The sequence below is a fragment of the Bactrocera tryoni genome, chromosome 1 (genome assembly GCF_016617805.1).
Source record: "Bactrocera tryoni isolate S06 chromosome 1, CSIRO_BtryS06_freeze2, whole genome shotgun sequence".
In the NCBI taxonomy this organism is placed as follows: Eukaryota; Metazoa; Arthropoda; class Insecta; order Diptera; family Tephritidae; genus Bactrocera; species Bactrocera tryoni.
The window spans coordinates 16378180-16392903 of NC_052499.1; the positions used below are offsets into that span (position 1 = coordinate 16378180).

At 31.5% G+C, this 14724-nt stretch overlaps 1 protein-coding gene across 4 annotated transcripts in view; it reads left to right on the forward strand.

The window, feature by feature from the left end:
- The window catches only part of LOC120781706 (putative uncharacterized protein DDB_G0272516), a 30610-nt gene extending 20967 nt beyond the window's left edge, over positions 1 to 9643 (forward strand). For 2 of the 4 annotated variants that reach the window (XM_040113951.1, XM_040113946.1), the window contains 3 exons: positions 6791 to 7033; positions 8206 to 8668; positions 8738 to 9643. In XM_040113951.1, coding sequence (XP_039969885.1) covers positions 6791 to 7033; positions 8206 to 8668; positions 8738 to 9446 — 1415 coding nt within the window. In that variant the 3' untranslated portion in view covers positions 9447 to 9643. Of the gene's footprint in view, positions 1 to 3496; positions 3593 to 6790; positions 7034 to 7966; positions 8063 to 8205; positions 8669 to 8737 lie in introns of those variants that run through there. The other 2 variants (XM_040113939.1, XM_040113957.1) reach the window with 2 other exon arrangements.
- The last annotated feature ends 5081 nt before the right edge of the window (positions 9644 to 14724 follow it).

The following is a 14724-nucleotide window of genomic DNA, read 5'->3' on the forward strand; positions in this document are numbered from 1 at the left end:
GTAAACACGTTTTTACCGAGAGGCTGTCACGATATCAACTTCCATTTAGTAAACATTACAAAAGCAGCATAATCCTGACCATCTCTTATTTATAAAACCGAATTCAGACAGACAAAAAATGCCATATAATTCAATCACTGTACATACATATGATCTGATCGATAAACGAATTTATTTTGTCCTCGTCATTACTATGCAGAAATGTATTTAGGCTATAAAAAATACAACAATTATCAGAATACTTGATATATGCGGTTATATATTTTTTTAAATTTTATAATAATTTTTTATTTATTTTTTTATTTTTTTATTTTGTTCTTATTTTATTTTTGTTTTTTTTTTTGTTTTATTTTTATTTTTGTTTATTTTTTTTTTTGTTTTTTTATTTTTATTTTTTTTATTTTTTTTTTTTTTATTTTGTTTTTTTTTATTTTTTTTTTTTTAATTATATTTTTTTTATTGTATTGTTTGCGACGATACTGTCATAGTTTAGCGAGTTAAGAGACAGCGCCTATGCTGGCTAGCTCATATCGTCCGAATGGACTCGAAATGACTTCGATGGAAAGACCAAGTGGAGAAGGACCTGGTGGCTACACTTGGAATCAAGAAGAACTACTGGCGCGCTGTTGTTAACTTGACTATAACTCGGCTATATAAGCGGTAGGCGTAGACAATAAAGGTTGGCGTAGACAATAAAGAAGAAGAATTGCTTGCGACGGAAAATTTTTCGCAATTGTTTTTGCTTTCGAAAATTTCCATTTAAAAATAGAAAAATGTTTATTTTAAGTTCTTCTAGCGTCAATGTCAAACAATTTGGAATTTGTGAGGCACTAACTTTCACAAATATTGAAAAGAAAAAAACAAAAAAAAAATTCTAATTGTTTTTTATAAATTTTCAATTTTTTTTTTTAATTTTCTAAACTGTTTAATATATATATAATATATCATAGGCACATAAAAAAAATAAACACTGATACATTCTTATATATATTTTTCAAATATTCAATTGAAAATAATTACCTTTACTCGTATACACACACACATGCGTACCAACTAAAAATAGCGCCCCCATAAGATATTCACCGTCTTTATCGATTTTGCCATACGCTTTCTCATTTATTTCATTTTTTATTATTTTAATTTATTTTTCAACCAACAAAGAAAATTTTCTCTACCCACATTTTGTACATATTAAATTAAAACATAAAAGTAAATACTTAAAATAGTAAATAAAATATCTCAGCTATTATCGAAAGAGCGTAAGAGTTAGATGTGAGCGCGTAACGAAGAGCGTGTTATACGGTCTCTTCAGCGGATGTGTGCGTGTGTGTGAAGAGAGTTAATAAGCGGAAATACGAACATAAAATAGAAAAATGCCAAACGCATATTTAAGTAAATAAGTAAAAAAATTAAATTAAATAAAAATGCAAGCATACATACACAGCTATGAATATTGATAAAATATGCAGCTACAAACAGATATGATATTATGATATACATAAGTGTAATTTTATTATACATACATGTAGACATAAATGTGGCAGCGTGGCAAACATTTACTTAAGTTAATGAGTTATTAATTGGCATTGATATAATTACATAACAAAAATTTTTTATATCAATTTAATTTTTTTGTTAAACCCTAGATTATTAATACATACACTCATATATCGTCACCTAAAATGTAAAACACTGTCAGACATAACCATTTTATAACCAAAACTCAAATTTTTGTTTCAATATGAGTGGTTTCTATTACATCGTTTTTCCTTCGCCTTTAAACTTATGAAAAGCGATGTTACGTTGATTTACATTTTAGATGGCGATATGTATGTATGTATGTATGCATATATGTGAATTTCTAACGATTCTTCATGAGTGTCCTGTTTTTATGCATATTTGCAACAACTTATTGTGCATATGTATCTTATCTACATGCGTTCTTTATTAAAATCTTCTCTAATAACACGAGAGATTGCCTTTGTCACGCTTTTTCTCACTGTTCTATAAACATTTTTTAATTAATTTTTTAGCTTTTCTTTATCTTGCGACTACATAAACAAGTCTGCATGTATTTACGGTATGCAAATATGTAAATATAGTTACAGTTATGTATTTTCGCGACTGATATTTAAAGTAATTAGGGAGAGCTGCTGCAAGAGAGAAACCCAGTAAGCCATTTAGTTTAAATCTAGTAATTGTATTATAAAGTACAGCTTTTCTAATTTTTAATAAATTTTTCAAAATACTAACCGTTGAATTTTTATATATTGTCTAATATTTTTCACTCGGTTCTTCATAATTTAAATTTAAATTTGTAGCCAATTTATAACGATTTTGAAATTAAATAAAAAAAGTTTTCCATACAAGAGTTCGATCAATTTCTGTGGAAGATATATGTATGTATGCTATAGCGAGCCGATATCGGCGGTTCCGACATACATACATATGTATGTATGTTCAGCTTCTTGTTGAGAAAAGAACGTGTGCAAAATTTCAGAACGATATCACAAAAATTGAGGGACTACTTCGAGCACATACAGATAGACAAACAGACGACTCAGCTAGTCAAGCTGATCGTTTACATTTGTATGTATGTATGTACCATTTATTTAATATGCGTGTTACCAACTTTGTGACAAACTGTGCATAAAAAACTAATTTATGTATTTTTATCCTTCAAAAAACTCACAGAATTGCAATAAATTGTTCGATTAGTAGTTGATGAGATTAGCTAAATTTTTTATAAAAAAAAAAAAATGTGACAAAAACTCGATTAAAAGCTGCCTCGTTAGAAGCTGGTGGCGCTACCTTGCCATTTACGTTTTGTCAGTTGGGCTTAATGGCAAATTACCAATGTTGCATGTACCGAGTCGCAACACAAGACGCAAAACCGGTATGTTTCAAGACTCTGAACCATTACTTGCAACTAAAGAGAGGCACAGCAGCACAACGCTTACACATACACGTTTCAAGCGATAGTCTGATGTAGGTAAGAACCAAACGAAGAGCAACTGTCCTCTCACCGCTGTAGTTTTTCGCTCTCTTATGTATGCTACTGTGTATGTGTATTCTGCATTTTGTTTTTATCATGTTCGGCGTGAGCGCGCCTTCGTGTTTTAATGCCATTACAAATATTCGAAAAACTTATACATGTGAATTGCCATTATAAATTTATATATTTTCTTCTGTTGCCTTGGCTCGTCATTTTTACATTTTCATTATATTTAAGCGTAACACGATGTGTGTACGAGGAGCAGCGTAAGTGTTAAAGCAAAATAATAAAATTTCATATTTTAGTTTTAAAATTATTGTCGTTGTGTGCGGTCGTTTGTTGTGTTAGCAGCGGAGAACGGGTTATATGTGCCGAACGGCAAATAATATTTTAAAACTTAAATGTATTTTACTTATGAAATTCATACATATTTAAAAGAGAGTAGAGAAAATAAAAATAAAAAAATAGTTGGCTAAAAATCGATTTTTGACGTGCATTTTTATGCGTAGAAATTTTTTGAAATAAAAAATATTTTTTTTTGCGCATATTATTTAATTGTGAAAATAAAAATTTCTGTTTAAATGGATAATCAAATTGGTAAGTATTTCTTTGTTTTACATAAAATATTTTTAAAAGCATAAATGTTGTAGATACTAATTATTTATATAATTACATGCATATAAACATAGTATGTACATGCATATATGTAGTATTAAATTTAAGTTGAAAAAGTCGACATGTAAAAATTATAGCACAATTCACAATAGACATACAAGCGATAGGCCGCACGGCGCGCTGTACCGCAGATAACATGGATTTTATGCCATGAAAGTTGGTGAGCGGAGGGGTAGTGCGATGACCGAGGAGCCTCTAATAAATTATAAATTATATCTGCGCAAATATATGCATACATATACATATATATGCATTAATAGTAAGCAAACACAAACACATATAAAAATATTGTATATGTATTTTATATACATACACGCTTACATAGCCATGTGCACACTTTTTATTTACATACATACATACAAAAAATATTTAATATAATCAATGCGAGTTATTATAAAACATTTGCCATATTAAAAACTTTCATTGTAACAAAATGCCAACGAAGTTCCGCAGCAAATTTACGTTTATTTTTTTTACCATTCTTTTAAAGTTCAAAGATTTTTTGATTTCATAAATAATATGTAATATAAACAGCAGCGACCAGCATATATTAAATAGTTTTTTACGCTAAACTAATTGTACATATCATTGTGCAAGTAGAAAAATATATTTAATTTTTTGTTCTTCAACTTTGCTCAGTACGTACAGCGGCACGAATGTGCAAATAGAGAGCAATGCGAGAGAAGGAACGTGAGAGCGAATGCGCGCGGTTTGGGGTGATTAAAATGTGAATGAGAATGAGAATACGAGAGCAATCTTACCACCGTCGATAATTTGCCGTTAAATCGCTGAAGCTTCGCGGCAAACAACAGAAAAAAATAAATGCACAAACAAAACCCAAAGAGCGCTTTTGCGAGCACGCGTATTTGTGACAAAAAAAAGAGCGTCGTGAGAGACGGCTCTCAAATTCACGAAGCGCCATGGCATGGTGTTGGTGGTCTGTAGCTCCAACGTTTGCGCTACCAATATGCTGCCGCTTACTGTCTACTATTAACTTATGAAATTAAATTAAACTATAAAAAATATTTAAAATATAAATAATAGTTTCGTATCTCTGGTTGACAATAAATTTTTCGATTTTTCCACATTGTCGTTTGCATTATTGTTGTTGTTGTAAGTAATGTATAAATTTGCTGTGCGATCTTTTTACTTGTTAAAAAATTTAAGTTAACTTGTCGAGTTCAGCATGCAAGTAAGAAAACGGCTGGGCAATATTTAAGTATTGTAACGTTTGCTATTCGCAATATTCTGGAATATCGAAAGTTTCCGTCGCGGTCGCTGCTTAATCACAAAAGATAGCTTAAAGCAAATGCAAATATTAAATATTTATGCCTAAGTATATAAGTACATACATATGTATGTATATAAATAGTCATATATGTATGTATGTATGTATGTACAATGAAAAATGTGTAAAAAAAATAAAATCGTAATTAGACGTCACGTGAAAATAAACAATCCGTAATTGCGATAAATAAAAATCCATAGAAATAAACAATGCACATGAAAATAAATCCATCTATTAAATTTGTGTTATAAAAATGTGAGTATTTGTGCAAAGTAATCAAATGTGTTGCAAAGTAATTTCCACGGTTAAAGTTTTGGTGAATTTCATGAATTTTGCGCTAGTTTCTCTCGCTTGCAATAAAAATATGACTTTGCATTTGCATGTGTGTACCTGTATACACTTGATACATATTTACCTATAATTAACATGATGATATGTTTGATTAATAAAAATGATTGTGCATAGTATTTATAAAAATAGTTAAATATAAATACGAATACATCCATACATATAAGTGCATACAATGTCGAGAAAGCTTTATATCTGTGAGCTGTTATTTATTATATAAATCTATACTGGTTCGTTCATACTTATCTGACAGTAAATAAGCTATAAACGATATATGTAAATACGAGAAAAAATTATCGTTAGTTATAAAGTGCTTAATTCAAGGAGCAAGTTAAATCTCTCTAAAACTAAAAGCTTAGAGAATAACATCTGAAAAAATATGATAATAAATGAGTGTTCAAATAAACACAATTTTTAATTTTGCTTAGAAAGCTTTTACATTTAGCAGGGTTACGTATTAATGCATACCATACCATATTGTCAATATATAAAAAGAAAGATATGGTTCATGGCCTGGAAAACGCTTTACATACAATGTCTTGAAAAAAAATTAAAAAGAAAGTATTAAGCTGGGGTGTTAAATAATATTTGTGTTTAAAATAGGTGATTGGCTACAGCTAACAATTTATTTATTTCAAACAAATATCAAAAAAAATTTTCAAGATGTGTTTTTTCTAATACTTTTTTTTTAATATTATAGTTACATAAATATTTTTTCCAATTTCTTTTTCAATGTAAGTTTTTCCCAACATTTTTTAATACGTTTTTTTTAATATACATATACATACATACATACATACATACATAGTATGTATATTTTTAATATATATTTTTTCTTATATTTTTTTTTATTTCTAATTTCCAATATTTTTAATGTTTCCAAATAAAAAATTCAACATATTTGCTTCTAAATAAAATTTTTACTTACATTTTTTCATGAAAGTTGCTATTAGAAGTATTATTTTTAAAGATACATCATACATACATACATACGTTCGAGCTATTAGGGGTTTAGAATCGAAATTTTCAATCGTTAATTTTATAGAACAATCGCAAGGTTAGCACTCCTCAGATAATTTTACCTATATCAGTCGGTTAGCTTTTTGAAATACATACATACATACATACATACTATGTATGTATCTATGATATAGTGTTATATGTTGACTACAGTGATAACTGTGGGAAATGCCTGCGTGTTTGATCTTGACTTAAATAAATAAGTTATTGATATTTAATTATATAATCTCGAAATCGCGGCTTGTTCATCGGATTAAAGATTTTTTATAATTTATGTAAAAATATATTTTTTGAAATTTGAGGTTAATGTTACATATGTTTGTATGCATAAAGTAAATGTCAATGTTAACTTACAATACAGAGATAAATACAACACAAATGCTTGCCGCAAATATTTTTACGTTTTTCGTATAAATTAAAATGAAATGATGTAAACTTTATTTTGTCATCGCCCCTCTTTACAGAACCAACAGGGAATAGCGCAACTCTCCATAACAACTCGGCCACCGTGGACTACGTAAATTATGATTATCCGCAACCATCCAAACGTGGTCGTGGCTATGCGCCAACAGGCGAATTCGATTTGAGTCTCATACGAGAATTTCGTGCACGTCCTGGCTTTTACGACCGCAATTCAGCCAGTTTCAAGGACAAACTGCATACAGCGCATCAATGGCAGGAGATTTCCAACAAATTGGGCTTTGATGGTGAGTAATTAGTAGTTGAAATGCAATTGCGGCTTGATATGATGGTGGTGGTTGGTGTATACAGATGGTTAACCATTGAAGATACATATGTATGTATATCCACTTTGTAGATAATATAGTTGTGGGTTGGTTATGGAAAATCTATAATTAATAAATATTTTGTGCTTGTACATATATTACTAATATAATTATTCGGATTTATTCAGGCTTTTGTTAGGGCAGCAATTTCTGAAATGTAAAGATAAATGCACATACATATGTATGTATGTATGTACGTAAATGAAATATTAATTACAATGGCTATACATAAGCATAAATGCATGTTATAATATAATAGGGGTTGATAAAAGAATTTTATGGATTTGTGTTCACTACAAAATATATTTTTTTTTCAAAAACAATTATTTTTTATTTAATTAATTTTTGTGTTCGTATTCGTTTCAACTTTCCATAAAGCACAAATGTACAATGTTTATACTACATAATATGTACATACATACGTATCTTTAAATATACTTATTGCTGAATCACCCTTAATTTGTTAAAAAATTTAATTATAAAATACTGCATCTACTTACTAATGATTAAATAAGTATTTACAGTAAACTAAATTGAAGAGATTGTGATAGTGAGGGACGGAAGAGAGCAAACACAATACATTTGTAGGTAGAAAATAACTCAAAAAACCACCCAACGGAAGTATTGAGGCGGTCAATAATTAGTAAAGCTTTCATTGAGTTGTTTATTGTGATATTGCTTTGCGCATGGCAGCAAATCACAAAGAGAACGCAGAAAAAACAATTGGAAAAAATATATGTATATATGTATAAGAAAAATGAGCAGCAGTATAAAAAATATAAAAATATGTGGACATAAATCGTTTGTAAACAAAATCAGCCGTGTTTAGTTGTTTTTGTTATTGTTAGTTAGATCGGCGTGCATTGAAATCATGTGGTCTTTTCTCATACGAGTAGCATGTCAATGGTAGTAGGTGAACTATTCGGCCGCAAATATAACATACATATGCATGTATGTATGTATTAGTGTTGTGTTTGTTTACAATCTGAAATAACAGTTAGAAGCAACCACCGCTGCACCTGCCGGCACTATGTCACTTCATCAACAATAAATTTCTAATAAAAGTAAAACTTTCTTTAATTTTGGTTTTTTAGTGTCCTTGCTGAAGGATCGCATGCTGCAGCTGCGCAATCGCTATAATCTGGAGAAGCGTCGCCTCGAGCAAGTACGTGATGAGAATCCTGGCCAAAATATTGAATCACCATGGCCGCTGTTTCAACATTTGCATTTCCTCTCGGAACACATACGGCCGCGTCGTTCGTACAAAAGCATGCAACCGCGTACATCGCTTGCGGACACCGGCGACGATGATGATGAACAACAGCCCAGTAGTCGTCAGCAACAGTCGGAACAATATTTGCAACAACAACACCAGCAACAACAAATACTGAATTCAACAGCAGCGACAATTGGAAATCGTGATTCGTATAGCGATGGCGGCGGCGAGGGTGGTGGCAACAACAGCAGCGCTGATATGGCAACATTCGCTAATGGTCTGTTAGCCGTTAAAATGGAGGAACCCGATGCAGATGATGCAAATGCCGCCGATGAAGAATCGTAATAACACTTTCACTTCAACTTGCATTAATTTTAATTATTAACAATTTTATTGCTTTTTTTTTCTAGCGCTAGTCAGAGCGGTGACGACACCCGCAGCGCGCATCCCTTGAAGCTAAGCGCCGCTTCGACATTGCTCAGCATGCAACAACGCCAGCCACATTCCAGATCGCCATATAATAGAAGCCATCACGCTGCGACATCATCGTCATTGGGCGCCTTAAGTAAGCGCCCATTGAAATATTCCGCTTCACCTGCACCACTACAACCGCCAGCAATCAAAATACGCCGCTTAGATACAATGCAAGAGCGCACTTCGTCGTCCGGTGGCGTTGGTCTGCATTCACAATCGCATACAAACATTCCGCATAGTACATTCAATACCAGCCACAACAATGACAACAACAATACAAACAATGCTGTTGGACAGCGTAAGGAGCCGCAACAGCAGCAGCAGCATACTTTGGCGTCAGCACGTTCTGCTTATAATAATTTACAAATCAATCGTCGTTGTTTGAGCAATTCCGAACAGAAGTATGCCGCTTTTGGTGAATTCGTATCTGCTTCGCTGTTGGAGTTACCCGCGACTCGCGCACTGCAATTGGTGGAAAAGTTCACTTCGGAGGTGGTGCGTGTGCTGTTGGATAGTAAGGAGAAGAGCGCACAAGTGCCAGCGCAACAAAGTGCGATTCAGCCGCAATTAACGCTGTCCGCGATGCAACCATTTCAGCAAATCAACGGCAACATTGGTGAAGCAGTGAATGTGAATGGTGTTTGAATATACTGCTGCATACACTCTTAATAAAATACATCTAAACATTATTTAATTTTATTTAATGCTATACTTTTTTTTAATGAACTGACTGTCTTGTGTTTTCCTATAATGTATTGTTTTAGTTATTTCATATACTATAATATAATATTTTGCGCAAAGCTTGTGTATTGAATAAAGTTTTCCGCATGTGCTTTTAATAATGTGCATAATTTGATTTGGAAGCTATGGGTTTCGAGTGTTTGTCGAAAGTTATTGCTCTTTTTTACAGTTATTGCAAGCATTAACTCTAACTTGTGTGTGGATTAAATCAAATGTGCAACGATATTATTTTTAGGGAACAACTGAGATGCATAAAACCTGTGAGGTAAAGTGAGGTTAGTGACACATAATATTTATTTTTATTTTTATAAAAAAAATTAAACTTGATATTTTTTTGTTATTACATACATAAATATAAATGCATATTCGCAAGCAAGAGATCTACAAAGTAGTTTTTAATATGCCTCGAACTACTTTTTGACGATGCCATTTAATATTGGTATTAACCATACTTTTTTTGAGCATATTTAAGTATGCTCTGCTATACCCATTTATAAATTTCATTGCTTGTATTATTTCATGTGTGCGATCGACATTTATTTATAGTCTGTAATGGTTTTTTAATATACACAATTGCTTGTGTGATATTTTAAACCCCTACTACAGCAACAAAAATCCCGTTTTTTTACTGTTACTACAGCAACCGTTTGATGAAAGGGTCTAATTGTACAATTACACATATCATTATTATTATCACATACATTTTATTTCAAGCCAAACTATTGACTGTGTTAAAAATATCTAAAAAAAAAAAACATTGAGAAAGTGAGTAAAAACCACGAATAAAAGTTAACTTTCCTAGTTTCAAGTTTTTCTTACATAAACTTAATATTGATCGGTCAGTTTATATGACAGCTAAACGCTATAGTGATCCGATCTGAACAATGTTCGGAAATTGAAGCGTTTCCTTGGATTACAATCCGTACCAAATCTCGTGAAAATAGCTTTTGAAATAAAAAAATGTTCATTACAAGAAGTTGATTTTGATTGGCAACTAAAAGCTACAGGTATAATGGTTCGATAAATGTGCAGTTTCTTGGAAAGAAAAGGATGTGTGCAAAATTTCAGACTGATGTCTCAAAAACCAGGCAACTATTTCGCGTATATACAGACAGACGCATAGTCGGAAATCGCTAAATCCACTAAGCTGGTCAACCTGAGCATTTATATAGTGTGTATGCATGTACATACATACAATATGTATGTACATATCTAACTTTTATAGGGTCTTCGGCCTTTCAAAAAAGTCATGGCAAACTTAATATGCCCTTTTCTGCGTATAATAACAAGTAAGTATAATATATAAAATTACTAAATGTTATTTTTTTTTAATAATTGAAGTGATCATACTTATTTAATTTTAATTTTATCTATTGTTATGATTAACTATTTTTATTTGATTCGTTAGAACATTAATTTATTTTTTTCTTTTTAAGTTTCTTTCTTAATCTTTTTTTTAATTCTTTATTTTTTTAAGTTTTTTTTTTTAATTTCTTTAAGTTTTTTTCTTTTCAATTTTTTTCAAATTCTTTTTAAATGTTTTTTTTAGTTATTTAATTTTTTTTTTTAATTTTATCATTTAAATATTTTTCTTTTAAAATTTTATTTTGTTTCAATTTATTTTTTCTTTTCAAATTCAACTTAAAATTTTATAACAAAAAGTAAATACAATATATGTACTTTTACCAGCAAGATTACTGAATCTTATTATTTTTTTAATAATTGAACTCATGATACTTTTTTAAATATAATTTTGATTATTGTTATGATAAACTATTTTTATAATTTTATTTTGATTCATTACATTCATACAGCTTTTTACTTTTATTATTTTTTTTTGAATTTTTTCTCTTCAAATTTTTTTGCATTTCAAGTTTGTTTCTTTTTGTTTTTAATTTTTTATTTTTTTTATTTTATTTTTTTTTATTTTTTTATTTTATTTTTTTAATTCATTTTATTTTTTAATTTTTTTAATTTTTTTAATTTCGTATATTTTTTAATTTTTTTTTAAATTTTATTTTTTATTTTTTATTTTTTATTTTTATTCAATTTTTAATTTTTTTTTCAATTTTAATTTTTCAATTTTTTTCTTTTAAAGTTTTTTCCTTTCATATTTCGCATATGTTTCAAGGTTATAAATAAAAAAAAAAAACATTCATCTGGGAAAGGTGTGGGCCAAGTGGTAAGTGCTAATAATTATTAATTTATTTACAGCAAACGTCTATACTGACTTCAATAAAAAAATATTAATAAATTTTTTTGAAGCGCCAGAAAAATTAGGGTTTGTCGCTAAGCTGCGCTGCTCACACCGCGATTTCAACCTGAGGTGAATTAATTGAGTCACTGCAGTTCAAGCCTCCCAACAAATAATGGCAACAATTTTGCACCTTTAAATAAAATATCCTTTTGTGAACTAAAATTCTCATTTTATTATGTAAAAAAGTATTTATGCTTCCTACCAACACAAGTGCATGCATAAGCATGTGTGTTAATTGTAGAATGCGGTTGCCAGAAGTGCCGCTAGTGCTTTTGGAGTGCATCTGCTGAAGTTGTTGTTTTTATTTGTGTATTTTTCTTTTATTTTTGCAAGCGATTAATTGCTCCAGTCACTAACACACTTTGTCGTCAACCGAACGGTCTGTTTGCAACGCGCCAACGGTAGTTCGCCACATTCACATTTTAATAAATTAATTGCATGAATGCTTTGGCGGCGCCCTCGGCGGCTATAGTGGGCACTAAAGTACATTTGTGTATAAAAAAAAATAAGAAAACTAAAATAAATGTCGTAATTTGTGATAATAACGAAATGTCAGTTGGCATTTCGGCGGCAGGTGATCGTTGTGCCTCGTGGTAAAAGTAGCGGGATTGCCTTTTTTCTTACAACTTTACGACTGTTAATAACATCTTATTCTCTCGCTAGCATTTAAGTCATATAATGCACTTTAGTCGCTTTTCCTGTTTCTCTCGTCTACTATATACATACATATATGTATGTGTAATATAGTGTCATTTTGCGTAGGTCGTGCCTGGTGCTTAATTTGTTTTTATTATTGTGTCTCAAATTGCACTAGTCCCGGCCTGCAGATTTTGGCATAACCAACGTGACGTGAAGACGATTATATACATATGTACATACATATGTACTATGTATATATTTTTTTTAAAGAAAAGAAAAACTAATTTAAAAAGTGTTATCTTTTATGAGGTAACAGTGTTAAAAGTGTGGAAGTGTATGGCAATTAATCCTGTTCAGTATTAGAGTTAACTGTTTCAGAAACATTTTATTCTAGAGCCCAAGTTTCGAGTGTTTTACTAACCATTTTATAACAAAAAAAAATTTGAAACAAGTTTTTTTATTAAACGACAGATATTCAAGAAGAATGCGTTTCAAATTTTATGTTAAGACCAAACCGACCGCGTTGCCATACTAAAACGGCTACAACTTTGAAAATAATTTGTATTTTGAAAACACCTTAAAGAGTGGTATTTCTGAATATATAAACTACCGAAATGACAACCAGCGGGTACTACGTCGAATACTTTCAAAGCTGGATTGTTCTCATCTATCCGGACAACATGTCCTGACCAGTGTAGCCGCTGTCTCTTGATTGTCTGAACTTGTCAATGTCGCCGTATAACTCGTACAGTTCATCAATCAGTATAACTGTGGTATTCACAGTTGTCAATGCACAAAGGACCATAAATCTTTCGCAAAACCTTTCTTTTGAACACTCTCAGCACCGACTAATCAGAAGATGAGTGACTTGTAGAGTTTGGTCTTTGTTGGTCGAGAGCGCGGGGAGGTCCTTCCCGACTCGGATGGAGCTAGCTAATGCGTCTGAGGGAATGCCAAGTTCAGACATAACACAATAGACATTGGAGCCGATTCTTCCTCTTCTTTATTTACGTAGACAACAGTTACACGGTTATAGTCGAGTTACAACAGCGCGAAGGACTCATGTTTCCTTTTCATTGGGCGCGTTTTTTACATAGCGGGTCCCAAACCCCGCACAAAACCCTGGGGAGGGATGGTTCGCTTTCTCACTTTAGCTCGCCTTTAAACGGATGTTCTTTGGCTACCTTGGTCTAAGATCGGAAGTCGTGAGCAGCTTGAGCCATATGTAAAATAATCGTTTCTGACCACTCCCAAGTGAATAGCGCTCAGAGAACTTTCTTCACTTGCACTTTCTACACATGACTCCATCATCTATTCTGCTCTATGGGAGCCGATTACACTGAATAAAAAATTTTGCAAATATACATACATATATCTCCGAAACTATTTACCGTATCAACTTCAACCAAATCTTTGGATATTACCACTTAAATAAGTATATATGTATGTACATACGTCTGTATCATATACTTACATAAATATACGTATGTAGTATCGACACATAAGATCCACAGTCGCTTGTGACTCCAACCTTTAACCGCAAAGTGTCAGTCATTCAAAAAACACATGACCACAGACAGCTTCTGCCTTCTCAGCCGTTAAAACAACAGCACAAACATATCTTGAACTCACTATGGCAGCTGCTGCGTTAAATTAATGAATGAATAACCAAACCGAAAGCGTCTCCTATGTATTCCTATGTAGAATATAACGTACGCATGCGCGCAGACAATGACCGCTTATACATGCTTTGGTCAACTTTCGTCAGCTGCCGCACACACCGCTCATTTTGTTGTCTCGCTTTTTTTCTTATTACGAAAGGTAAAGCTTTTATAAATTACACTTTAATGATCAACAGACGAATTATTTTTTCTTCTTACAAATTTGCACATTTGCCGATGCCGCAGTTTTACAAATGTTTTCTGGATATGTCTGTATGTTCCTTGGTTCCTTGTGGTTACAGGTACATATTAAAATATGTTAGTATAATAATATAAAAATAAATACAAATACAAAGAGTTAGCAGCTGCCTTCGGGCAGAGTGTTTAAATTTTACTTGACAGCTGACGAATTGGTTACGGGAAGATTACTCTCTAAATGTACAAATGTTGCACCCGAATCGAAACTAAATATCTTACATTGATGTTGCGTGTTGTAGGAAATGCAAAATGTTGCACAAATTATTTGATGATAAAATGATTGCTTTCATATTTTTACATTTCTATTTTTTTAGTAAATGTATGTGATTATACCCAAACTTTTAGAGTGGCGAAACGAACAACAAAA